This window comes from Alligator mississippiensis, chromosome 1 (genome assembly GCF_030867095.1).
Source record: "Alligator mississippiensis isolate rAllMis1 chromosome 1, rAllMis1, whole genome shotgun sequence".
In the NCBI taxonomy this organism is placed as follows: Eukaryota; Metazoa; Chordata; order Crocodylia; family Alligatoridae; genus Alligator; species Alligator mississippiensis.
This window is the reverse complement of record NC_081824.1, coordinates 252,606,990-252,634,303: the sequence shown is the minus strand read 5'-3', so window position 1 is coordinate 252,634,303 and position 27,314 is coordinate 252,606,990. Positions and strand designations below refer to the sequence as shown.

The 27,314-nt window shown below is 46.9% G+C and overlaps 1 protein-coding gene across 5 annotated transcripts in view; it reads left to right on the top strand.

The window, feature by feature from the left end:
• Window positions 1-891: 891 nt before the first annotated feature.
• The window catches only part of LOC102572302 (CD48 antigen), a 64,577-nt gene continuing 38,154 nt past the window's right edge, over window positions 892-27,314 (top strand). For 2 of the 5 annotated variants that reach the window (XM_059720487.1, XM_059720486.1), the window contains exon 1: window positions 892-1,039. In XM_059720487.1, the coding sequence (XP_059576470.1) occupies window positions 991-1,039 (49 nt within the window). In that variant the 5' untranslated portion in view covers window positions 892-990. The remainder of the gene's footprint in view (window positions 1,040-27,314) is intronic. The other 3 variants (XM_059720484.1, XM_059720483.1, XM_059720485.1) reach the window with 2 other exon arrangements.

The following is a 27,314-nucleotide window of genomic DNA, read 5'->3' as shown; positions in this document are numbered from 1 at the left end:
TATTTTTTATAACCTTGTGTCATAATCATCATCACCTTCACTTTATGGTTTATGCATCTTTGCCTGTTCCAGCTTCAAAAGCTTTCAGACCATTGTTTTTTATCTGGTTTCTTCTCTTGTAGACTGTAACTGACATTTTTGACACAGGTGAGCTACCAACCCCCACACTACCCCCAACCTAGAGCACCAGACCAGAGTCCCTTGAGCATACATTTTCAGTTCCCTGGAGACCTTCATGGCACTTTAACAACCTGGGGAACATTATTAGATACACTGTAACTCATACCTAGGCAACCTCCAATCTCCAGGGAGTTGTTTTCTGAATGGCCCTTCATCATTAAATTGCTATGGATTGCGCGTAGGCCAACAGATCTGGCCTCTGGAATAAGAGATTTGGTTTATATAGATATATTTTCAATTATGGGGAGTAAAAAAAAATAAAATAAAAAAATATATATAATCCATTGATCTAGATATATGTCTATATATATCTCTGTCTATCTCGATAGATGTCTATATACATCACTATCTATCTTGATATCTAGCTATAGATATATCTCTATATCTTTTTTACACACACAAAAATACCAAACCCCTTGCTCTGCCACCCCACCTTGCCTCAAGCTGCCCTTGGCAGCCAAGCTCCCGCTTTCCAGCCCCGCAGACTGGCATGACTTCAGCCCAGTGCAGCTCCCTCCATCCGGATAACCTTTGCCCTCAGAGCAGCACTTCTAGTTTCTTGTCTTTTTGGGGCAGGAGGACGCCAGGGGGGGGCGGACAGGTGCCCGGCGCCGGGGGCACCCCCTTTGCGGACCCCTGGGGCCGGCGTGGCTGGGGCTCCTGGAAAAAACGTCGGCATTAACCGGGGAGGAGGCGGAGCCGGGCTCTCTTCCTCTTCCTCTTCCTCCTGGCTGGGGCTGGGGCTGGGGCTGGAACGGCGCTTCCAAATACCCTTTCGCTTTTGGAGCTGAGAGGCTGCGGCACGGCGGCATGGGGCTGATGCTGATGGTGCTGGTGCTGGCGCTGTGCGCCCCGGCGGGTAAGGCCTGCGCCCCCTTCCCCTTCCCCGGCTCCGCGCCAGCCGTTGGGGACCGAGGGGCTGTCCAGCGGCAGGGCCTGGGCGGGAGCGCGGTGTGGCCGGACATGGGTTCTTGGCAGGGAGCGGCAGGGCAGCGCGCGCTGCGAGCCCGGCTCTGCCCCGCGGCAGGCGGCGGAACGTGTCCCGCCGGGCGCTGCCCGCCGCAGCCACAAGACCCGCCCCGGCCAGGCTGCACGAGGGAGGCTCGGACGGGAGAACCGGGTAGAGCTTCCTCTGCAGGCACCGTGTGCCTGGGCGGGTGTGCCCTGCTCCCTTCCCAGAGTGCTGCTGGGCGGGTGTGCCTTGCTCCTTGTCCCTTGCCACAGCGTCTGGGTGGCTCTGCTCCCTGCCCGCTTCTGCAGCCCCTTTTTTAACCTGTGACCCCCGCTCCCCTCCCTGTGCCTCAGGTTTCTAGCTGCTCTGCCACTACACTCTTCCCTTTTTAAGGGAGGCTTGTCGGTTTTTTGGTCGCCTTGGCATGTCAGACACAGGCATAGGCGAACTGGGCCCAAAATGGTATTATCATTCCCTTTGGCGAAGGGCGGGCCGATACTAAAAGGCCCCCAGGAGTCTAGGTAGGGTGCTGGCAATAGGCCTGGGTCACCCAGTCGCCCAGAGTGGATGCTGAAAGGGAGAGCCAACTGGGGAACCCGCTCAAGAAAAGGAGCTGTTTGGACGTCCGTCCAGGCTGGTTTCGCTTTGGTGTGATGGAGTATGAAGTGGGAAAGAAGCTGGCTGGATGCCCAGAATGCCAGGGTGGGGCTGCCCCGCTGGCAGTGCTTCATGTGAGGTGTGACCCAAGCACATTGGGTCAGAAGTCCCAGAGAGGCAGTGGGGTCCTCTGGATGTTGCTTTTGAGAAGGGGCTAAGGCTTTTTCAGTCTCTGCACAGGATTGTAAGTTTTTGGGCTTTGGCTGCCAGAAGAGGTACCTTGAAAGGCGCATAGAAATGTCACAGGCCATGTTGTTACCATACAGTGGATAAATGATTAGAGTGGTGGTTATTCAAATCAGAGTGGGGGCTTTACATTTTGTTTATCTGCCCACAGTTGTGGGGAGGAAATTCGGAAGAAAAAAGGAGGAGAAATTCAGTGTGTTTTTGACATTCCTTAATTGCACTAGAACAGAAAATGCTCAGTATGGTGCTGTCATTTCTCCCTGCTTGGTGTCAGTACTTTCAACATTTCAAAGATGTGGCGTGGCTTCTTTTAGAAGTTCTCTATGCAGCAGAGTCGCTGTGAAGTGAAATGAGATGGAATATACCTTTACAGTACACTAAGAATCCTATTATACCTGCCTTTCAAAAGGGAATAATATATATCATACTTATTGTACAATAGGCATGTTCGCCTAGGAAGTATAGAAAAAAAAGTGCTCTGTAAATTCACGCCCTGTCTTGCAATACCATGAACTTTTCCATGCTGATAGGGCCTTGTGAATAGATAATATTTGTTAACAGCTGCCTGCAAGTGGCTGATAAACTGTAACTCCTGGCTTCCCTGGCAGAGACTTGGTGGCTTTGTTTAGGTGTGGTTGTCAATAAAATGGTGAATGCATTATATTTTTGGTTCTGCTTTTCAGAGACAATGCATAAGGGACCTGTCATGTTTAGTGACCTGAGTGTCAAATATGACATTTGGGTAAGGGATAAAATTACTCATCATACTGCTCCTGAGATACAAGATAAAAACTTTAAAAGAAGTCTCAGAATAAGGAATCTGAGGGGGGGGGGGGGGGGGGGGGGGGGGGGGGAATCAGGTTCCACTAATATAGGTTCCACTTACTTTTAATACCAATAATATAGAATCTGCTGAAAGTTAGCTGTTGGTGCATGATTCCCCAGGTAAAATGAAAAAGGGTCAGAGCATTTTAGCCAGTTTGACCAAACTGGATGCTTTGAAACAGGAATTCTGCTTGATTTTGTTTAGTGATTTATTTCTTATAGCATAAGAGAATTGCACATAGCTTTTTGTGCTCTTTGGGAGTTTCCTGGGTGTATAAAACAGGATGTTTAACATCCCCTTTTTTGAAAAGGGCAGTCTCCCTTTCTTTATCCTCTAGGCCTGTAAATTGCTGTAAACTGTATGAAAAAACTTCTAAGGGCTCCCAGAGCCTTTGGATAGTAGCTTTTTATAACCACTCTTCTTTAGCTGAGCTTGTGTAGGGTGCCATGTAAGGCAACGGAGCCTGGCACGTGCACTACAATCCACTTCTGGCTCAGAGTCTTGGTCTCTGGACTCTAGGTCTGTTCATCTGAGCTTCTGCAATGTTTTGAGCAGTGATGCAGGTCTAAACGCATGTCAATGTTGTTAATTTTTTTAAGATAACTCACTAGCCCTCTAGGTGCATGCTATTATTTAAAATACATTTCTGCAGCACTTGCAGGCTGAACATCTTGGGGTCTGTTGTGCGATGTGGCATAAAAATGTACAGCAGATGAGATCCTTTACCCCCCAAGAGCAAGGGTGAGGTGAACAAGCAGATGACTGGTAATAGCAGAGATAGCTGAACAAGTTATATAGCCCAATCTGTAGTTACAGATTTCAGTATGTATTTTTTTTAACAGAATGGTGAGTTTATTATGCCTGCATGAGAAAACTAAAGTACAGAGGGGTGAAGTAACTTGAACAAGTACAGGTGACAAGGGAGTGGCAGAAGTAGGGTTAGCATCTCAGCTCTCTGGTTCCTAGGCTCCTGTCTGCTGTCTTAGGGCAGGCTTACCACTATACCTAGAATCATAGGAAATCCTCAAGGCAGGATCATTCCTGTCTAAACTACCTTAGACAAGTGACTGTCTAACCTGTTATTAAAAACTTCCAAGGATGGAGATTCCATAGCCTGTCTAGGTAGCCTGTTACACTGCTCGACCAACCTTATTGTGAGAAAATTCTTCTTATCATCCAACCTAAATTTTTCTCACTGCATTTTAGGGGTCACTTCTCCTGTCCCCTATGGCCATACAGAATAGTCTGCTATAGGGGTCAGCAACATATGGTCCAAGGTCTGTGGAGCCATTGGATATGGCCTATGATTTAGTATGGCCTTGCTTGAACAACAGCCTGGTGGTGGGGAGAAGTGGAACAGTTGGGTTGGCAACATTGGGCTGCTTCAGACTAGAGCCAGGTTGATCCAGCCTACCTATGTAAAACCTTGTTGACTGCTGGTCTATCACTGTCCTCTTTATAATAACTACCCTTCAGGTATTTGAAGACCGATAGCAAATCCTTCCTTAAGCTCCCCTTTCCCAGGCTGTATAATCTTGGTTCTTTAAATTTCCTTCAAATATTATGTTTCACAGACTTCTAATAACCTCTGTTGATCTCCACCAGACTCTTCCTAACTTCTCTATGCCTTTGTTGAAGTGCAGTGCCTGAAACTGGACAAAGTACTCCAGATGAGACCTTACTAGTGTCCAGTAGAGTAGCAGAATCACTTCCCTTGACCTGCAAGTAACACTTCTATCAATTTAGCCCAAAATGCTATTGGCCTTTTTTTTTTTTTTTTGCAACCAGAGTATACGCACTGTTGGTATACACTTGGTTTGTAGTCCTCTTTGCCTCCAACATCCTTTCCTGCAAACTTTTGAATACAAGTATAGAGATGCAAATTATAAAATCATGTTGCGGCCACTCTGATAAACATGTAGGGCTTTGTCAGGGCTAACTGGTTATTCAAAATGCATGTTAAATAAAGCTTGATTCAGGTTTGTAAATAGGATATCTCAGACTCTGCTTTTAAATAACTGTCGTTCAAACAGTGAGAAATCAAAAGAATAAATCAGTATGGGAGCTGATGAACAAAAATATAATTCTATACATAGCAGCTCAGGAAATCAGGCAGGAAGTGGTCTTTAGCAAGAGCCTGTGACTTCCTAGAGAGGTTGACCTTGAGGCTGACATGTTAGAACTACAGCACCTTGACCATGCTAAGATTTGAGTGTTTATGAGCTAAAGTGTTAAAAAATGGCACTGAGGTAGTAAAATGAGTTAGCCCGAATCAGGCAGAAGGTAGGGAATTTAACAACTGAACCAGTTGGTCTCTAAAGGTGTGGACATGTGTATGCCTGGAGTCCTTTCAGAAGGGCAGCAGCTGGTATGTTTTAATTGTTATGTTTGAACAAGCTGAGGATTCAAATGCAGCAAAAGCTTTAGCTTCTCAAAGGGTCCAAATACACATACCCACATCCTAAGGGACCACCCAGGCCTATTCTGAGTGCATCCCAGGGAAGACAGGTCCCAAGAGTGGACATCTGGAGATGAATAACTTTCCTACCTCTGCCAGGGGTGACTTCATAGACCCTGACTTCTTATCACTTCTTTGAGTCTTAATCCCGACCAACTGTAAAACGGGGCAAATCCTAGTTTACTCCACGGGACAGGTTGAGCATGAACAGAGCTGAGGATTGAAGGTAGAAGCAATAATGATTACAGATGACATTGGCAGTGAACACAGTGGGCTGACGGCCAAGCTGATATTGCTCTAGTTGTGATGAGTATACACATGGTAGGAGCATTCAGTAGAGGCGCACCGATACATTGGTCCATATTGGATACACGCTGATAAAACAGTGTTCCTAAACGAGGGGCAAGGCAAGTCTCACAATGGGCTTGTAGAGAGGCAACAGGAGGGTGCCAGACTACCAAGCGTTGACCCTGAGATGTTGCAGAGTCACTTGGAAGGACTGGATGTGTTTAAGTCAGCAGGCCTAGATGAGCTCCATCCAAAGATACTGAAGGCACTGGCTGATGTCATTGCACAGCCACTAGCGAGAATATTTCAACACTCGTGGTGCACGGGCCAGGTCCCGGAGGACTGGAAAAGGGCCAATGTGGTCCCTGTTTTCAAGAAGGGGAGGAAGGAGGATCCAGGCAACTATAAGCCAGTCAGTTTCACCTCCATCCCTGGCAAAGTCTTTGAAAAGATTATCAAGGCTCACATTTGTGAGAGCCCAGCAGGAAAAATTATGCTGAGGGGAAACCAGCACGGGTTCGTAGCAGGTAGATCATGCCTGACTAATCTAGTCTCTTTTTTATGGCCAGGTTACAAAACACCTGGATGCAGGAGTAGGGGTAGACATTGTTTTCTTAGACTTCAGGAAGGCCTTTGATATGGTATCCCACCCCATGCTGGTGAACAAATTAAGAGGCCGTGACTTGGATGATTACACAGTCTGGAGAGTGGCAAATTGGCTAGAGGGTCGTACCCAGAGAGTGGTGGTAGATGGGTCAGTATCGATCTGGAAGGGCGTGGGCAGTGGGGTCCCGCAGGGCTCGGTCCTTGGACCGATACTCTTCAATGTCTTCATCAGTGACTTGGACAAGTGAGTGAAGTGTACTCTGTCCAAGTTTGTGGATGATACAAAGCTATGGGGAGAAGTGGACACACCAGAGAGCAGGGAACAACTACAGGCAGACCTGGACAGGTTGGACAAATGGGCAGAAAGCAATAGAATGCAGTTTAACAAGGAGAAATGCGAAGTGCTGCACCTAGGGAGGAAAAATGTCCGGCACATATACTGCCTAGGAAATAACCTGCTCAGCAGCACAGAAGCGGAAAGGGATCTCGGAGTCCCAGTGGACTCCAAGATGAACATGAGTCATCAGTGTGACGAAGTCATCAGCAAAGATAACTGCACTTCATCATGCATGACAAACAGAACCAAGGAAGTGATACTTCCCCTCTATCGGGCGCTGGTCAGACCACAGTCGGAATACTGTGTGCAGTTTTGGGCGCCGCAATTCAAGAGGGATGTGGATAACCTGGAGAGGGTCCAGAGAAGGGCCACTCATATGGTTAAGGGCTTGCAGGCCAAGCCCTACAAGGAGAGACTAAGGGACCTGGACCTCTTCAGCCTCTGCAAGAGAAGGTTGAGAGGCGACTTTGTGGCTGCCTATAAATTCATCATGGGGGTGCAGAAGGGAATTGGTGAGGCTCTACTCACCAAGGCACCCCTGGGGGTCACAAGAAATAATGGCCATAAGGTAGCAGACAGCAGATTTAGACTGGACATTAGGAAGAACTTCTTCACAGTTAAAGTGGCCAAGGTCTGGAACGGGCTCCCAAGGGAGGTGGTGCTCTCCCCTACCCTGGGGGTCTTCAAGAGGAGGTTAGATAGGCATCTGGCTGGGGTCATCTGAACCCAGCACTCTTTCCTGCCTATGCAGGGGGTCAGACTCAATGAGGTCCCTTCCGACCCTAACATCTATGAATCTGTGAAAAGGAAAATTGGCATTATCAGTAATTAGCTTTTTTTGTCAAGTGTAGTTGATAATGTTACTGATAAATGCCACGTGCAGCCACAGCATGCACGCGGCCAGGAATGCCGCCAGGCAGCTTCGGCAGCAGTGTCTGGCCAGTAAGTCTGTGGGGGAGAAGGGGCGTGGGGGAGGCAACAGGCATGGTGGTGGGGGGAAGATCAAGGCCCCCACGGTGAGGGAGGGAGTGGGACTGGGACAGGCTCTGCTCAGCTGGGGTGGGAGCCGTGGGCAGCTTGTTCGAGGGGTGTGGGAAAGGGTGGAGGGGGGGTAGCTCTCCACCTCTGTGCACACCCCCAGGGAAGGCATGGGGGCATGTGCCTCCTGGATTTGTGCGTGGAATGAAGGTGGGCTGCTGCGGGCTCGGGGTCAGGGGCTGCACCAGCCTCTTCCTCGTGCGGGGGCTAGGCTGGGGCTGCTCTTGGGGTAGGTGGAGGTGGGCTGGGCAGTGGCAGCACTGGGAGGGGGGCTACAGGGTGGGCTATAGCCATCCCAAAATTCACCATAGCTCCCCTCTCAGTGTTGCAGCTGCCTGCACCAAGCGCAGCCCCAGCCCAGACCCCGCACTGGGAAGAGTCTGGCACAGCCCCCGGCCCTGAGCCTGCAGCGGGCAACCTGCCCTCACCTTGTGCACAAATCCAGGGGGCACATGCCTCCCATGTCTCCCCCGGGGGTGTGCGCAGCAGCTGGGAGCCATCCCCATCTCCCCATGCCTTCCAGACGAGCTGTCCGCAGCTCCATCCCATGCCTTGTCCCTGTCCCACTCCCTCCCTCATGGGGGGGCATCAATCTGCCCTGCCTGGCACTCCTTCCCTCCCCTACACTCCTTCCCTCTCAACAGACTTACTGGCTGGATGCCTCTGGGCTGCATATTGGCTATCAGATTGGTATTGGCTGATATGGCTGGTTAATAATTGGCCCTCTGTATCGGCCAAAATAATCTTTATTGGCGCACCCCTAGCATTCATGCCTAATCCTGAAATGTGTTCTCCACAGACAGATCCTTACAGCTTTGCAAAGCCCCACAGAATAAGTTGAAGCTCTGCATGGGTGCAGTAGCTTGTTACAGAACCAGAGTTCTTGTGGCTGAAATACAAGTCAGCTTGCTAGCGGTGAAATCTGGGCTTCAGTGAGGTCAGCAGCTAAGTTCTCATTGACTTCAATGTGGGCCCCATGTCACTGGTGGAAAGGAAGTAAACAGAGGTGGTGAAGAAAGGACTTTACCATACACATGCATTGTGACAGTTCACACTTTTATGTTTTATCTGACTTTCTTCTTTTTCTTTAGCATTTTTCTATGTTGCTCAATGATTAGCTTGCTGATGTAGCAAAATGGTTGGAGGGAAGCATGTTCTTGGTTTTTCCCCTTTCCAACCCCAGTGAGAGGTAGAGGGACATCAACATTCTCTTTAAAGTCTCTGCAGTCTCTGATGGATATGAAATGATACAGGTTGCTTTAGTCAGTGTTTGTAAACTGCCCAAAGGGGTTTGCAAGCTCTTCTCCTGTTATTGTAAAGCAACACTTTTCCCCTCCCCCTGCATATTCTGCTATGAAAATTGATTTTCAAGGAAAACATGAGGCTTTTGTGCCTTTCTACTTTTTTTATAGTGGAAAGGCTTGAAAGGGTTGGGGGTTTTCCCCCTTCCTCTCTCTGAAATAGCCCAGAAGAAAAACCCACGCATTTTTATTCTGCTTGGTTCTTTTGATTATAGGAATGTGCAGTTTGATCTCCTGGAGCTTTGCTGGATACTTCCTTGAATGATTCAGAGATCATCTGGGAATTGCTGGGGTTCATACAGGAAAGGGCTGGAATACTGAATCTTTTCAAACAGATGTTTTCTTCCATTTGTTGGACAGGCAGTGGGGTTAAGTAGGTACTAACAGAAATGTAATGAAAGTCACTTTTTCTCCTCCCTCAATTTTTCAGGTGTTTTAGCTTCATAGATACAATGCCTTAGTTCTATGCATCTCTAGTGAGTCCTCCAGGATAATGAGTGGAAGATGAAATCTGAATGTCCAATGGAAGAAGTGTAAAAAGAAAAGATTCCAGATTCCTAAACCAACTGGCCTATAAACACAAATCCTTCCTGATTTTTTTTTTTTTTTGTAGCAAAGTTGTTGTTTCAGGGACGGCCGTGAGGCTCCCCAGTGACCATGCAACCCCTGCCCTGCTCTAGCTCTAGGGTGCCCTCCTCTTCTCACCTCACATACCACGCTTTGATGCATTTGTTTGATCAAAAAGAAGGCTGTCTAAGGGTCCTAGAATAAATCTCAGTTCTTCTATCCACCAGCAGGTCCCTTCTGGACCCTGTTCTGGTCTCACTTTTGCCCCTCTTGGGCTAAGTGGGTCTTCCTGACCTGCCTGTGCCACCCCAGGGTACTTGTAACCCTAAGGCCAGTTACATGGCTCTGCCCACCCCTTACATCACACCCATGCCTCATGGGTGTTACTGTGCAATCTCTTCTTTTGTCTGGGCCACGGCCTTCTCTCACTCCCCCTTTTTGTCTTTTGCTGGGCCTTCTAGGTCCAGCCCACTGTGCTGGACTGAGCTTTTGAGTTCCAGTCCCTGTTTCTATTACTTGGATCCTAGGCCTGCTGAGCTTGTCTCTGCCCAGCTCTGGGTAATGAGACGGCTCTGGGTCTATCTGTCTAGGCTCCTGGCCCTGTCTCCACTCTGCTCTGGGTGCTGAGAATACTTTGGCTCAGTCTGTCCTGGCCCTAGCCCTGTCTCTGCCCTGCTTCAGACAATGAGCCTACTTTGGCTCTGTCTGTCTGGGCCCCTGGCCCTGCCTGACTTCCACTTGAACTAGGCTACCCTCTCCTTTGTGGCTGTTGCATGCTTTTGGGCCAAAGCTCACTGTGTGTCCTGGGTCCCTAGCCCTTGGTGGGCTCAGCACACCCCCCACATGCCTTCAGACACTACTGGGACCTTCCGTAACCCCTGATAGTCCCAAATGCAAACCACCAGATTCAACTGTAACAAAAAAATAAGCACACTGGTTATAACATAAACTAAACCTGTGCTGAGTCCAAACATCAACAGTAGCTTAGTGTCAGAGCAACCATGCCCACTCCTTTTCCTGGCTTACATTCCCCTGAGGTTTTGTCAGATGAGTTCTCACTGTGCTGCTGGATCAGTGTGTTTTGCGCTCACTGGCTGACACTGGTTCCCTTTCCTGGCTACATTTCAGCTTTTGGGCAGTGTTTTTATTTTTTCCTTTTCATAGAGCAGCATACAAGCAAAGCAAGGTAATAGGGGGTTTTGAGAAGATTCGAGCAAACCGTTATGAATGAGAGTAATCAATGCTGTAAATCTCAGCTAATTCATTGACACGGGGCCACCATTTGTATAGGGGATTTCCTCCTCCTCTGTTAGGCTAATTACTTTGAGTAAGGTTGTGTTACTACAATAGGCCCTTTCTACTCCTTCAGGAAAGGGGAGATTTTGGTGCTTTAGGATAGTGTCCCCATGAGTGCACATGTGCAGTTGGTGGCACTGCAAATGGGCTTGTGCAAACCCATTTGTGGTACTGCAAACTGCATGAGGTACACATGTACCTGTTTGCTGCACTGCAGATTTGCAGTACAGCATTTTTTTTTGATGTTGGGAAATCCCAGTGTTAAAACTGCCCCACAAACCACACTGCAAAGAAAAGTGGCATGGCGCACGTGGCAACACCATGTGCCACCAGAATGGGAGCCTGGCCAGCCAGAGCCATGCTCTGGCTGCTGGCCAGACTCTGAACAGCTGGATTGGTGCTGCTGCAGTCCTAGGAGGCCTCCAGGACCCCAGATTAGGGCCATCACCTGTGCCACTTTGCCTTCCCACCCAGAGCATTTTGCCCCGCATCAAGCCTATGTACAGGGGTGTGCACTGCGCTGCAGCCACTGCTTTTTTTCACCACATCCCCTGCTCGTGGGGATGCGGCCTAGGGTTGCATATAGGAAAGGTTATTATATACTTTAGGGGGAGATCAGTCTTTCCCTGTCCTCCCATAAAGTGCCAGGTTCATCATCTGTAGTGCCTTATGACAGCAATGAATTATTTAATAATGATTCAATAAATAATTGTCTATAAATAATGGTTAACAGGACTGGGGTGAAACACAGCACCTTGTCAAGAGACAATTTTGCAGGGCTAAAGCTGTCAGTGTATTGGGATATAAGTAGGGTTGGCACGATTGCCATTTATCTATGTTTATAGATAAAAATTTGAATGTCCATGACATGCTCACAGACCGATGGAAAAATATTTCTGTTAGTAATCATTGGAAGAGGAAGTATGAAAAAAAAAATTTCCAGGATGGGTGTTAGGAAATCTGGGGTAGGGGGTGCTGTGCACACGTGTGTGTACACACTATGACTATGGCTCCTGGCTGCAGGACCCATATGAAGTGGGGGTGGGCAGAGGTCAGGGCTGTGCCCCAGCAGCAGAGAAAACCCAGGCTCCTAGCTGGTCCCATGGGATTATGGGAGATGACAGGGCCCAGGCTACTCCTCCAACACTGCTCCAGGCCAGCAGAGGAGAAGCCAGACCCTGGGTGGGATCGTAGAGGAAACCCAGCGGCTGCACTAAGAGGAGACAGGGGAAGGGCCTCACCTGCTCGGGGGCTGCTCTGCTGCTGCGCTTCCAGCCAAGTTTCCCTTGAGAGAGACACTCACACATGCAGAGACGCAGACACGCCCACACATGCAGACGTGTGCACATCCCCATGCACACAGACACTCACGGAGACTCACACACAAAGTCCAAACTCCCACAGAGCTGTGGCCAGTGGCACCAGGCTCCCTGCTGCCAACAGCTCTGCCCTTCCAACCTCCCGTCCCAGCACAGCCTTACTAGCATGGCCCCCAGCTCCTGCACTGGCCTCCCAAATTGCTGCCAAAGGAGTAGTGTGCAGGTGGTGCAGCCCCGGCTCTCTTCACCCTGCCTAAAATTTTTAATTGATAAAATTGAAATAAATGCTTAGAAATAACCATTGCTTTTTTTTTAAGTTGTCAAAATATAAAAAAAAATGAATTCTGCCAAGCCTAGATACAAAGTAGTAAAAGTAATATAAGGAGTGAGTGTGTCAAAAGGCAGGCCTCTGGTAGAGCAGTGATAACATAACTTGCCTGGGTGCAGGGGAGGGAAAGATCTCTTTTAGCTTAATGCTGAGTACTGTAATGAATGGAGTCCTAGAGAGAAGGCAGAGGTCGAGTCAATAAAGTCATATGTGCAGAAGCCTTTGTACTCAAACTTCCTCTCTCCATGATAGTATCTGTGCATGACCAAGATTAGGAAGAAAGGGTGTGCTAGCCTAAGCTGGCTTCTGCTGCCTCAACCATTACGTCAACCACTACCCAAATGTCTACTTGGCTCCAGGAAGCTGCCCAAGACTTATCCTGCTTTAAGTCTCTCATTTGTTACTAGTAGCACCTGTGATAGCAATGGTGAGAAAATGGAGGAGGGGAAAAGAGAGATCCCTAGGGTACACAAAGCCTGACAGTGGCTATACTCTGCGGGCAGGCTGTGACACTAAACATTAGGAAGGGTTTTGTAAATGAATGTGTCTGGCTAGAAGCAGCCTGAAGGGGACCTTGGTAGTGAACACAAACAGCCACTGCTCAGGGGGCAACCAGTTGAGTTAAAGAGCAAAGGTAGGAAAGCTACCTTAAGTGAGAAAGGAATAAACAGGAAGGATGCGGAGGGTGCCTGAGAAGAGGGCATCCCCTTGGACCTAAAAATCAACCTCAGTGGATCTTGCTGGCCTGCAATGTAAAGGAAGCTACCCAGTGGAAACTAAGGATGTTTAGGGAACACTGAGCTGAAGACAGAAATGCTGAGATGAATGGTTTCAGCGGCAAAGCTCTGAACTGCATTCAGGATTTTGCATCCAGAAAGCAGATATCTGGCTCTGCAGTTACTATAGTAAAAGGCCTGAGCTGCAAAGTTTGGGTCTGTCCACCCTTGAGTTTGGACACAGGGTGGGGGCTTTCAGATTCATAGCAGAGAGTCAGGCTCCTCTGTGATGAGAGGGGGCAGTAAAGAGGGGATACAAGGGAGCCAAGGAAGATACAGAAGGGAGGTCTGTATGCATGCACTTGGCACAGCGGGTGCATGATTTGGGAAAAACGAGCAGGAAAAAAAGGAGAACGGAGAGGATTATACAAGGGATGGAGGGTAAAGGTCAAAATAGAGGTTCATAGGATGGACAGGGATATAGGGAGTGTAGGTATACATGAAGACTGGATAGGCAGCTAAAGGGCTTGGAACAGGCTGAAGGACAGTGGAGGAGGCATGTGCAGGAGACAGGGATTCAGCCTTCGGTGGGGTGGGTAGGTCTGTGTGGCTGGGGAGATTGGGGTGACATGGCAGAGGGCACAGGGAAAGGGGAGTCTGTCAGCCCTACTTGGAATGTTAAAACTGTTCAATTATCAAACAGGAAGCACTTGAAGTATTCAATCTGGGTAAAAGCTTGCCCAATTCACCTTTAAAACCCAACATCTTTGTGTAGAATTTTGTCACCACCTCACTTCTGTCACTGCCACTGAAATGAATGGTTTGGGGTGGGGAATGGCATGTCAGTTAACAGTGAATATCTTGTCAAGACATAACATGAACCATCTTCCCCAGCGTCATGCAGCACTAATGGTTTGTTTTTTGTTTTTTTTTAAAGCAGCATTACTTTTCTGGGTTGTTTTCTACACTGTGATGACATCTGTGGTATGCAACATTGCTTTTAAAAATAGAGCCCACAGTAGTCAGTCCCAAAGTGTAGTGTCAGCAAGAAGTGTTTCTCTTTTTGTGGTGTTTGTAAAACATGTAGCAGGCAAATCACATCTCCCACTTCCCAAGCACCAGGCTGCAACCTTTATTCATGAGACGAAGGTGGCAGATGGAGCGCTTGGGTGAGAAGGGGAAGTAGCGGGTTCCACTGGAGTCTCTGGGCTCCTATAGACATGCAACGAGGCTGCTCCGACATGCTGTGAATCCAGCACGTCTCGAGTAGGCTCGATTTTAATAGAGTCTGCTGGAGTGCGGAAATTAATGCATTCCCGCAGTCTCTGGTGTGACGTGTATCAGCGTCCCCACGCTGAAAAATAGTGGCAGGACGCTTTAAACTAAAGCTGGTTCACTGAGCTTCCATTCAAAGTGGCTGGCTGCCATTTTTCAGCATGGGGACACTGATACAAGTGACACTTGGGGTGCTTTTAATTAAGCATGGCTCACTAATTAATGTGCCCCACCCCTAGCCTCCTAGATCTTGTCTATAAACGCCCTCTGTTCCAAGGAGTGTTTTTGTGTATTGTCCAGCACATACTTAATTAGGAATACTTGCTGGCTGAGTTTCATCACTGAGTCATTGTAGAAAAAGGACTGTTTTTCCTTTTGACTCCGGCTGTATCTCAAAGGACCAACCCCTGTGCGGTCCTTGAAAGAAAGGGCTGAGACTTCTTATTTTCTCTCACATACCTGAGCAGAGGGGCCTGCATGAAGCCCTGAGCACAGCACCTAAGCCCAGGAGAGGAGCTGGATTTCAGCCACATGCTTCAGTGGTTTCCTATTGGCTACCTTAGGTAGCACTCCACTTGGTGTGTGCTGGATCTTATTTTGAGGTAGGTGCATGATCATCTTGCAGGCCCAAGTCTTTCTGTGGATGTAATTTCTCTCAATCCTGACCTTAACAGTTCAGTCAGGCAGATCTCTGGGGCTGCACAGAGCCCTGTGTCCCCCAAGAAAAACTTTTCACTACTCCTATCCCATGTATGCATGCATGCACACAGGCCTGCATGCAATGCTCCCCCTCCCCCCCCCCCCTGCAATCCATGGGATTGCTGAGGTGAATTCAGGGAAATTCACAATAAAAGAAAACACTAAGAAACAAAACACTTAGAAGTATGTTTTAGTAGCATTCAGGTTGCATCCTACTAAAATAATGGATTCCACCGCCCTGCCTGCTCCCCTCAAAAAAGAAAGAAAGGAAGAAAAGAAATTATTCCACCCAGCTTCAGAAAGGGGGATTGAAAGGAACAGAACGTGCTTGTGGTTCTAACAAGAGACCCTACCCACTGTACCATGCTACCATTACAGCTGTAATCAATCTGTGAATCTTGTTTGGCATGTAAAGGAGTGTGGCAGCCTGTTTTCAAAGAAGCACAATGGGTGCCCCTTGCAGGTGTAGCTTGAACATAAGCCGTGTATCTGTGTCAGGAAAAATAGCAGAGGCAATTTCTCTAGAGCAACCTTTTTGGCTGGCATACCACAAATGAACCTTGCACCCTCTCCAAGTGCCACTATGATCTTCTTCCCCTGCCTGATCTGCTGCTCTGCTTTTTGCTCCGTGCCCTATCTTCTACTATGCTTCTTGCTCTCTTCCCAATCATCCAGGTGCCAAACAGAGGCTGTCCATGCCGCTTGTGGCATTTGTCACAGGTTAGCCACCCCTGCTTTAGATTAGGGGGGCTTTTTGTCATCCTGAAGACCAACTTGGGATCCTGCCTGCAGGGATACAAATTTGATGGCAAGGTGAGCAGTGGCATCTCTAACTCTCATGGCTGCCAAACCCCCTGTGTCGGGGAGGCGGCACCTGTAGGGTTATCACTCCTGTCAGTCCCCATGCTACCAAATTGCTGGGTTGAGATCCCCAAATGGGGACACAGCTCAGTGCCAGTGAGAAAACCAATGAAAGTATTAGCCTTTGTGCTGGCCTTACCAATGCAGCAACTCTGGCAGCTGCAGATGTTCATACCACTTCTGCTTGTTCAGCCATGGTTGTTGTGTTGTTTTCAAAAGACCAAGGAGTTAAGCTTATAGAAAGATAAGGCTTGTTTATACCAAGAACAGTACCTTGCCTACAGTTCTTCTGTTTCCTCCTGTAATCCCCTCCTGCTACATATAACACTCTTAAGTGTATCCACACATCTTCCCCCTTTACATGTAGCATTTCCCCATATAATACTAACATTGCAAGTTTAGTTCAACCCATAGTTAAAGTACATTGGCTTTTTAGCTCTAAGTGATCTTCTCAGTTTCTCTGCATTTTTTATCCTTATTGGTTCAGTTCTTATTTGGTTTTCTTGTTCAGATGTCTCTACATCTGTGTCATTTTCAGTCTTGTCTGTTGATTCTTGTTGCTTTGATGTTAGCTCTGTTTCCTTTGGTGAATCTTGTGATGCTGTTACTTTTCTCCTGTTTATGAGCTGCAAGTGTCATCTGTTCTTTCTTGACACTTGTTCTTCCAGTGTGACTATTTTATAGGATCTGGGAGCTACTTGATGGGAAACTAGTGCTTTTTTTCACATTTGCCCATCTGAAATAAGCATCGTATTTCTGTTGTGCAGTTGTGATAACTCCCTGGAACCCATAGTTTCATAGTTGGTAGGGTCGGAAGGGACCTGAGCAGATCATTAAGTCCGACCCCCTGCCATGGCAGGAAAAAGTACTGGGGTCAAACGACCCCAGCAACGTGTTTGCCTAACCTCCTCTTAAAGACCCCCAGGGTAGGAGCCAGCACCACTTCACTTGGAAGTTGGTTCCAGGTCCTAGCTGCCCTGACAGTGAAGTAGCGCCTCCTGATGTCTAGCCTGAACCTACCCTCTGCCAACTTGTGACCATTATTTCTAGTCACTCCTGGTAGTGCTTGGGGGAACAGGGACACTCCCAATGCTTGCTGGTCCCCTCTGATTAGTTTGTAAATGGCCACTAGATCCCCCCTCAGCCTTCTCTTGTGGAGGCTGAACAGGTTCAGGTCCTGTAGCCTCTCCTCGTAGGGCCTGCCCTGCTGACCCCTGATCATGCGGGTGGCTGTCCTTTGGACCCAATCCATGCTGTCCACATCCCTCCTGAAGTGCGGCGCCCAGAACTGGATGCAGTACTCCAACTGTGGCCTGACCAGTGCCGCACAGAGGGGGAGGATCACCTCCTTGGACCTGCTTGAGATGCAACTGTGGATGCATGACAAGGTGTGGTTGGCCTTCCTGACCGCGTCCCCACGCTGCCGGCCCATGTTCATTTTGGCATCAATAATGACTCCACGATCCTTTTCTGCCTCTGCACTAACGAGAAGGGAGTTCCCCAGCCTGTAGGTCTGCTGCTGGTTCTTCCTCCCCAGGTGCAGCACCTTGCACTTGTCAGTGTTGAAACCCATCCTGTTCTCATCTGCCCACCCCTGTAACCTGTTTAGGTCCAATTGCAGCCTGTTCTTCCCTTCTAGCGTGCCCACTTCCCCCCACATCTTGGTGTCATCCACGAATTTGAACAGGGTGCTTTTTCCCCCCTTGTCCAAGTCACTGATGAAGATGTTGAACAGCGCGGGTCCGAGGACCGAGCCCTGGGGGACCCCACTGCCCACATCCCTCCAGGTCGAAAATGACCCATCCACCACCACTCTCTGAGTGCGGCCCTCCAGCCAGTTAGTGACCCATTTGACTGTGTAGGTGTTGACGCCACAGTCCCCATGTTTTTTAATGAGAATGGGGTGAGAGACAGTGTCAAAGGCCTTCCTGAAGTCCAGAAAGACTACATCCACTGCGGCACCTGCATCTAAGGATTTTGTGACCTGGTCACAGAAGGCCACCAGGTTGGTCTGACAGGACCTGCCTCTAATGAACCCATGCTGGTCGCCCCTAAGCATAATCTCCTCTGCTGGCCCCTCGTGAACAGGCGCCAGGATAATTCTCTTAAAAAGCTTACCCAGGATCGAGGTAAGACTAACTGGCCTATGGTTTCCCGGGTCCTCCTTCCTCCCTTTTTTGAAAATGGGGATCACATTGGCCCTTTTCCAGTCCTGTGGCACCACACCAGAGTACCACAAGTGCTCGTAAAGCCGTGCCAGGGGTCCCGCAATGACCTCTGCTAATTCCCTCAGCACCCTGGGGTGGAGGTTGTCAGGACCAGCTGATTTAAATACATCCAGCCCCTCCAGAAGTTCCCTGACTAGGTCCTCACTGACCCTGGGCCTGGGTGCGCCTCCTCCGGCGCCTGAGGGGGTCCTGGCAGATGGGCTGATCTGGTCCCTCCTCAGGAAAATGGAAGCAAAGAAATCATTAAATAGGTTAGCCTTGTCATCTGGTGCGACAACCAGATTTCCTAGCATGTCTTGCAGAGGCCCCACGTTACCCGGTACCTTCTTTTTGCCCCCTATGTATTTAAAAAAGAACTTCTTGTTGTCCTTGATCCAGGTAGCTAGTCCCAGTTCCATCTCCGCCTTGGGCCTAATAGCATTTTTGTTTGAGTTTGTCAGATTTTTAAAATGTTTTCACATCTTACTTTTTGTTCTGATGACCATTGCCCACCAGATTTGGCAGCCTGGTTTTGAGTTTCCTGTTAAATAGTATTTCTGCTGGGGGCAATCCATGTTTCTTGAGTGTTGCCATGCAATTTAAGAGTGACAGGTAAACATTGGTGTGTGATTCTGTAGCTTTTTTCAACAATTTCTTCAGTATTTGTACTCCATTTTCCACCAGACCATTGGGTTTTGGGTATTTAGGACTTGAAGTGTTGTGATGGAATCCAATAATCCATATTAACTCTTTAAACTCAAGACCGTTGAGTTGAGGTCCATTGTCTGTTCTCACAATTTGTGGAATCCCATGTCTAGCAAAAATTGATTTGATGTGAGTTATGACATGGTTTGCTGTTGTGCTTTCGAGCAGTGCAGTTCAGGATAGTGAGAATAATAGTCCACCACTAATACATTATTTTTTCCTGCATGTATGAATAAGCCAATGCACACTTGATGCCACAGAGCTACAGGCTCCTCCATGACCATCATCGGCTCTTTTTCTGTGTGCTGATCTGTACTTTAGGCACGTTGTACAAGCCTTTACAGCATCTTGTATGTCATTATTTATGTTGGGTCAATATAGAGCACTCCTTGCTCTCCTTTTGCATTTTTCAATGCCTAAATGCCCCTCATGTATTCTGTTTAACATGTCTTTCTTTAGCACTGCTGGAACAACAAGTTGTGAGCCTTTGAACATTTCAAAATGCCATCCAGTACTGACAGCTCTTCCTTGAGCTGAAAGTAGGGGCTAGGTATATATTTTCCAGGCCAACAGCACAAACAGCTGTTATCACTTTTGGCAATGTGGTGTCCTGAGCAGTAGCTTCTGCACTTAGTGCTCACATTTTATCCACCTCTGACAAGAAACGCTCTTCTAATTAGATTAACACATACTATGTCCGAGTCTGGAATTCTGTCATTTTCCATTGTGTCATATGCTCTGGACAACGTATCTGCAATAAGTAGATGTTTTCCTGGCACGTACTGTATGTCTAGATCATACATTTGCAGTTGAAAGAAAAGTCTCTGTAATCTGGGTGGAATGTCTGATAACCATTTCTTTGCTATAGTTACCAAGGGTTCATGATCAGCTTCAGCTGTCACAGACTTCCCATAGATGAATGTATGAAATTTCTTACAGTCATATACTAGAGCTAAACTTTCTTTCTCAGGTTGTGCCCGTAGACACTCTGGACTTAGAGAGTGCCCTAGATGCATATGCTACTGGACTCTCTCTAGCTATCCCCATGTTTTTGAAGTAAAGCTGCTCCAATGCCTTCTTTAGAAGCACCCGTTGACAATTTAATGGGTCTTTTAGGGTCATACATAGTATTTTAGTACTGGAGATTTCATTATTTTTTTCCTTCAAGTTTTTAAATTCAGCTTCATCTTCATGTTCCCATATCCACTTAGAACTCTTTTGTAGGAGTGAGCTGAGGTGTTTGGTCTTCTCTGCTAAGTTTGGTAGATATTTCCCTACAAAATTGATCATTCCAAGTTATCTTTGCACTCTTTCCTTAGCAGGTGGCATGTCTGTAATGGCTTTAACCCTTACAGGATCGATTTGTACCCCTTTCTCAGAGAGCTTTTCCCTTAGATATGTAATATCTTTTGACCTTGAATATGCATTTTTGTTTGTTCAGTTTCAAACCTATTCTGCAAGCTCTTTCTCATGCCTTTCTTAGCCTCAAGTCATGTTCTTCCATAGTATTTCCCCAAACTAATACATCGTCAGTATAAACCATAGTTCCATCAAGACTTCCAAAAATGTGTTGCACCTTTCTGTGAAATACTTTAGATGCAGAACACAGTCCAAAAGGAAGCCTACGAAAGCAATACCTTCTGAAGGGCGTAGTGAAGGTACATAATCTAGTGCTATTCTTTTTTAGGGGAACTTGCCAAAACCCAGAAGAGGCATCCAAAGTGGAGAAATATTTAGCTTCTCCCATGTTGCCAAATACCTATTCCCTGGTGGGAATGGGAAAATGTTCCCTTTTGATTTTGAATGTTACCTGTTCATTTGCTTAGGATCCAGAGACAATCTCACGGACCCATCTTTTTTTTTTCTATTATGAGCAGTGAATGAGCCCAAGCAGCTGGTTGCTTTACTTTTTCTGTTATGTCCATGTTAACAAATCTAGCTAATTCTTTTTTCAGTTTCTTCTTTAGTACAAGGGGAACATTTCTTGGAGCATGTACGGTGGGAGTATCTGGTTCTCTTAATTCTATTTTGTACTCAGTTGACAGTTTCCCTACACCTTGAAACACATCATAAAACTCTTCTTCTTTGTTCTTGCTTTCTAGTTCCTCAGTGGCATCCATTCTCTTAATCGAACTTAAAGTTTTACACATTTGCAACCTAGTAATTTGCACTAGCTTTCCTGGGACTGTTACAAACTGAATTAGTATTATATTACCCCTGTGTCTAACATGCAGTGCACAAACATTCTTGGTTGCAATCATGTTCCCATTGTATGTTCTAAGTCTTACTTTCATATTCATAGTACACCAGTTTAGTTTTCAGTTTTTTGAATAATGTATTCTGGTATTACATTGACCCATGCCCCTGAATCTAATTTAACAGTTACCATTAGTCCATTGGTATCCAGGGTGATTGAATAATCCTCAAAAGAATTAACTTCTTGCATTGTGCCAGTGAGGAATGAGAAATTCTTCTGTTTCCTCATTGCATAGAGCATGCACCTACTGTTTCTTGTGTGGTGCATCCTGCTCCTTTCTAAAAGCTCTTGTAAAATAAATTGAATCTTTTGCCTCTGTTGCAGTGCTTACCAAATGCAGGGTTTGTGGTAACCACCACAGCATCTTTGTTTTTTCAACCAATTCTCTTTGGCCTCCACTTGCTTGCTTCATAGTGAGGTTCTCCGTTCTGTATTGTTTGTGTGTTGCCTGAGGTTTCTGCAGTCTTGTAACGATGTCTAGTTCAGCGTGTTCTGTTTTTTCCTCCAGCTTCTGCAGCCTGGCATTTGTTATCTCAGCCACTTGGCAGATTCTAACTTCCTTTCCCAAATTAAGCTCAGGATCCTCTAGCAGTCTTTTCCTGAGGCTTGTATCCCTTATATACCCAAGACTATGTGGTCTCAGATAACTGACTTTAGTCTGAGGTCTTTGTCAAGCTCCTTTATTGCCTCACGTTCTTTCTGCTGTCTCATGTGGAAAGTATACTGTTCAAAGGTTTCACTTTGGGTATACAATATTCATCAAACTTTTTTTATTACTGTGCCATAGCTTTTCTGTTCTGCTTCTGATAGTTGTAGGCTCTTATAAAGAGGCAGAGCTTCTAGACCTGCTGTATTTAAAAAAAATAGCTACCTTGACTGAATCTTCCTTTTCTCCTCCATCATAGATATGGTGAAGCTCTCCTTAAATTTCTTCCAGTTTTCTGCTGCATTGCTGGGCAGCTTTAACTCCTCTGTAATTCTGAGATGCTCCTTTTTTTGTCTTTCTTTGCAGCCCACTCCTGGTACCATGTGTTTTTCTCAAAAGACCAAGGAGTTAAGCTTATAGAACAATAAAGCATGTTTATTCCAAGAGCAGTACCTTGTCTACAGTTCTGCTGTTCCCTCCTGCAATCCTGGTCAAACGTAACAATGTATACATAACACTCTTAAAGGTATCCACACAGCAGTGAGTCATCTGGGCCATGGGACTAAAGGAGATGGAGGCCCCTGCTTTAGCTTTAGATGTAGAATGGAAAATTAAAGTATCTACTACTGGTAGGTGGAGTGTCGCATTCACCCAGCTGGGACAAGGGCACAAGGTTACCTCTAGCCTATCTGAGTTCTTAATAAGGAAGGCAATATTGTGTTGCTTCTTAACTTTGCATAATTATTAAGACTTGTCTGTGTGAAACTTAACATTGGAAGTGCAGGTCTTCTTGTGAGCAGGTTAGAATCGAAACTGAGTAGGAGGAAGAAGCCTGGTGTGAGGGGAGGAGAATAATGGAGGAAGCAGGACATGCAACAAAAGTGTGACAGTGAAATGTGATGTGGTGATACATCCTGGTAGTACGCTTTTGTTTTAAAAAAATCACATTTTTGTTTTATTCTTGGCTGTTTGAGGGGCTGTGAGGGATAAAAGATGCACTTCAATGACTCCTTTGAACAGTGGGTTGACAGAGCTAAGAAGGAATGGGGATTTTGAGTGGCTGTGATCAAAGATCTTAATGCAGTGCTGAATCACCATATTATCTTGTGGTGATGGGACATGGTAAGTGCAAGGGAGAAGGGGAGAACTGAGGACAAGAAAAGAAATGTAGCCAAAGTGGGTTCCTACCCCTCGCCTTGAGAAGACAGACTAGCTGTAGCTCATAGGGATTCCATTTTAATGGAGGAAAATTAAATCCTTATGAGCTACAGCTAGTTTGTCTTCTCAAGGCGGGGGGTAGGAACCCACTTTGGCTACATTTCTTTTCTTGCCCTCAGTTCTCCCCTCCTCCCTGTATTAACACAAACAAGAAGTACAAGGGCAAGATTCAATTCTACAAATTGTTCTGAAATGTTTGATGCAATTACTTGTCTGCCAGAAGCTGGAGATTTCAAAAGACTTCAGTGCAGCAACTTTGCATTGTATATAGATTCTCTCTGAAAAGGGATCTGGCAGGTGACAAGAGGGAGTTGTCCCTTCTCTCACTAGTAGTGGGGTGAAGTGGCTGCGGAAGGTCGCCACACTGGCTGCTTAGATACAGGGGTGGGCCAACATCATGCAGTGGAATACTTCATCCCTCATGCCTACTGCTTCCCGTATATTGTCCAGGGATAGCACTGTCACTGGAGCCTGACCTGTGGAATGCATCCTTTGCTCTTTGGTAGCCTCCTTGAAGTAATGGGGGCAGTTGTCCCTTCTGTCCCCACCTATATATGACCCAGTTGAGAGACTGAGGTGGCACGTCCCTTGTGATGGACAGGAAATGAATGAAGGTCTCTTCTGTTCCCTAATCTTGATCTTTTTGTTTCTTCAGTCATTGGCAGGAAAGTATGAGAGCCCAGGAAGCTCCTTCTGCCAATCCCCATTCAGACTCTCCGGCTTTGTCTTTGATTTGCTGATCAGGGAGAAGAGACAGCTCTGACGGCAGCTAAGCTCTCCCAAGCTGTAAACCTTGGGACTTCGTCATGCTTTCAGCTCGGCCTTTCCCTCTCATTTGAATGGTTTAGAAGGATGAGAGGTAACAAAGTGAATTTAGGGCAAAAATTATTCAGGACAGTGACAGACTGCTCTCTTGAGAGCCCCCTACTTATAGAGCTCTCTTTGAGGGTGTGGAAATGAGGAGTATTGTTTCCCATTCCTCGTTTCCACAGAAGCCAGGCCATGGGTGCGTGGCTTAGGGTTCAGAGGAGGTTTGAGGTGCAAGACTACAGGGAGAAGGGTGAGAAATAGGAGTAAACTTCCCTCTGAACACCAGAGAACTAGAATAGCTCAGATCCCTGGTCCTGTTAAGAAGATCAGAAATGCCATGCTGGGTCAAATCACAGCCCGTTATCCAGTAGCTCACAGGCATCCCATGCGTAGCCCTACCAAGTCCTGAGATCTTCTGGTCATCCTCTTCCTGGCTCTGGCCAAGGCCTAGTTGTCCATCTATAAGACCAGGGGCTGTTTTCCTGTCATTCCTCCATGCATGTCTCTGGGCAGTTTCATTGGGTGGTGTCCACAAGCTCCTTGGGTACCTTTTGAGGGGCAGTGGGCACTAGCCAGTGTTCATTCCCTGGTGTCTGCCCTTGGAGCCCTAATTATTAACCTTTGTCCTTCGCTCCCTTCCCTGTTTTTTTTCTTTTTCCGTTTCTATCTCAAGGATTCAACTGATGTGCAGTCAGTAGCCTCCCTTTAACCACTGAGGGAAGCTTTTAATTTTCTGGTGAGCGTTGGCTCACTGCTTCTGTGTAACAAATAGACTAGTATCTTGCAGGCATCCCATCTGTAGCCCCACCAAATGGCAGAACCTTCTGATCGCCTCTTCTTGGCCCTGGTCAACTCTCCGCCTCTCAGACGAGGAAGGCAGTGCTGGCTGGGGGAAACCCCGCGCTACTGCCAGATTGTCTTCCTTTCACTTGTCCATACACATAGAGTTTCACTGGGCGTGTCCATAGGCTCCTTGGATACATTCAAGAGGTGGTGTGAACTAGCTAGAGTTTTGTGTTAAGCCTCTTTTGGCACCCTAGCTATTAACCTATAATTTGTGCTCCTGTTTTCTCATGATTAGTCCCACAAAATTGTTTGTCCAGCAGCCCCCCTTGTACCATTTAGAGGGGGCTTCTATTTCCCAGGAGGTGTAGGCCCACTGTCAACGTATAACAAGTAGGTTTGTATCTCAGTGGTAGAGCACACATGCTAAAAGGAAAAGTATTTGTGCAGGGTCTATCCAGAATTATCTTTTTCCTGCTCCCCCCCCACTTCCCCTTCCCCTTCCAGCTTTCATCATTTAGAAATCTGGGAAGTGCTAATTTGGAGGTTGCACACCTATTATGTTCAATACCTGCAGATGTAACTGTCTGGAATTAATTTATCCAATCTCCTCTTGAACCCAGTTAATTGCTCAGCCTCCACAACATTGTGGTAATGAGTTCCACAAGTTAGTTATCCGCTGCATGGGGGAGAAAAAAGACTTTTTTGTTTGTTTGTTTTAAACCTCCTTCGTAATCAGTTCATTATATGTCCATGTGAAAGGGAAGAAGGCAAGAATGGGCTAAAGAAAAGTTTACCGAGAGTGAGAGAGAAACACGGAGCTATCAGGACACTCAGTGGATCCAGTTGCAGTGGAGGGGTGTGGGACTGGTACAGAGCCCAAAGGGAGTCAGAGCAGGAGTCTCCCCACGGCCCCACAGATCTGGTGAGAGCGTTCCAGAGCAGGAGGGAGTGTACAGAATTAACAGAAGAGCAAGAATCTGCTTCCTAAAGCTTGTTATCAGACAGTAAACAGAGAGGAGCAGCAGGGCAGCCATTTCTAGCTAAAGAAACCTGATAGGAATTAACCCTTGCCTGCCAAGCTCTTTAGGTTTCAGTACCAAGTACTTTACATTGCCACTAGCACTCAGCTAGATAAAATGGCACAGCTGTGCCTTATAAATTAGGAGTTAGATTACAGTTTGTTATACTTCAAGATTCAATGGGAAAGTGCAATATGGATAAGGCTATGTGCAATTTAGATATGGCTGAGATGCAATAGTAAAAAATCTGGGACACTGGTCATGCCGAAGGGAGGCAGGGCAGTGGAGTGTGATAGGTATTGGGTCTGAAGAATCTGAAGAGAACAGGATTGTGATGACTTAGATAAGCAGATGACTTAGACAAGACACTAAACATCAAGGTGGTGTAATGCTGAGGTGTAAGGAGTGGTGGAGCCCCAGAATCTCATAACGGAAGGAAATTCGCTGGTCTCCAGTGAATTCGCAGGGAGTTTGAAGGGGTCTGTGACTGGGCTGAACACCTCCTAAGTTATTAGACCTAAAAAAAACACGTGACAGGCAACTTTATCAAAATTGCAACACAAAACTCCTGAGATAAGGAGGCCCAATGGCTTTTTTTAGAACAATGTCGAACTTGAAGCACTGGCAAAGCAGGAAAAGAGCTTCTGAGCCAACAGTTGCCTACTGCTGTGAGAGTTAATAAATAGTGAATCCCTACTTAATTTTTTACACCTTCAAGGCATTATATATATACTGCTGTTATCTTCTTTTCCCTTGCCCCATCTCATTTTCAAATGTGGTTGGACCATGTCTGCTTCTGCTTGGAAGGAAACCAGGATATCAAGTCAAATGAGCCACTGATTGTGTTTTGGGATAGCAGGAAGGCAGCCAGTTTAGAAGAACTGTTGTTCTGATCTGGTCCAGCTAAGAGACATGATCATGGATTAGATGGATTTGATCTGTGCTGGTATGTGGGTTTGAGACTGACAGTCATAGGAAGCAGGAGGAAGCAGTTTGCATGTAGCTATTGCTGAGGGCTTGGGTAGGGATTGTTCTTCACTGAAAATATAATAAGTCAGGAGAAGTGAACAAAAAGGTTTCTGTGTAATTGAATGTGCTTCTACTTGGGGGAAAGTGGTGGTGTGAGAGCCTGGATATGCACCTGGAAAGGTGTCTGCATGTGGGTCCCATATGATTGCTCTTGTGTTTAAAACCTAAGCAGCTGTGGAAGTGTTTGCAGGAATGGGGGAGCTTTGGGTGGAGCTTTAGTATCTCTCTGCCAGAGGGAGGAGGCAGCGTGACTTCCATGGCCCTCTTGCCTGCTTTCTTCCTGAGCCTGCTGTATCCAAGTGGCTAGTAGCATAACTAGGGGTGGGTGACAGGGGTACCAGCCTGGGCACCAACTTGGAATGTCAAAATTGTCCCCCATCCTCCACGTGTCTGTATCATGGGAGCAAGAGCAGCCCATGTGCTGCTTTAAGCAAGAGATGGGGTGGGCAGAACCAGGCAGCAGCAGCAGCAGTCACTGGGGACTGTGGGGTAAGACTCTTGTGCCTCCCCTGCCCCTGCTCTCAGAACTGCCTTCCCCACCCTGACTCTTGCAACCACACCCCACCCTGCTGTCCCACAGGGTTTGCCAACTGTACAAACCCTATTTGTTTTATGCCCCTGCAAGTGACAAAGAATGGCTGACAGATGTCTTACGTTGGACCTCTTTTGTATCAGATGGCATCAAACTCTGCTGTCTCTTGCGCATCTGTGTTATGCAATTTTCAGCTTCTCTCCATTGTTTCATCT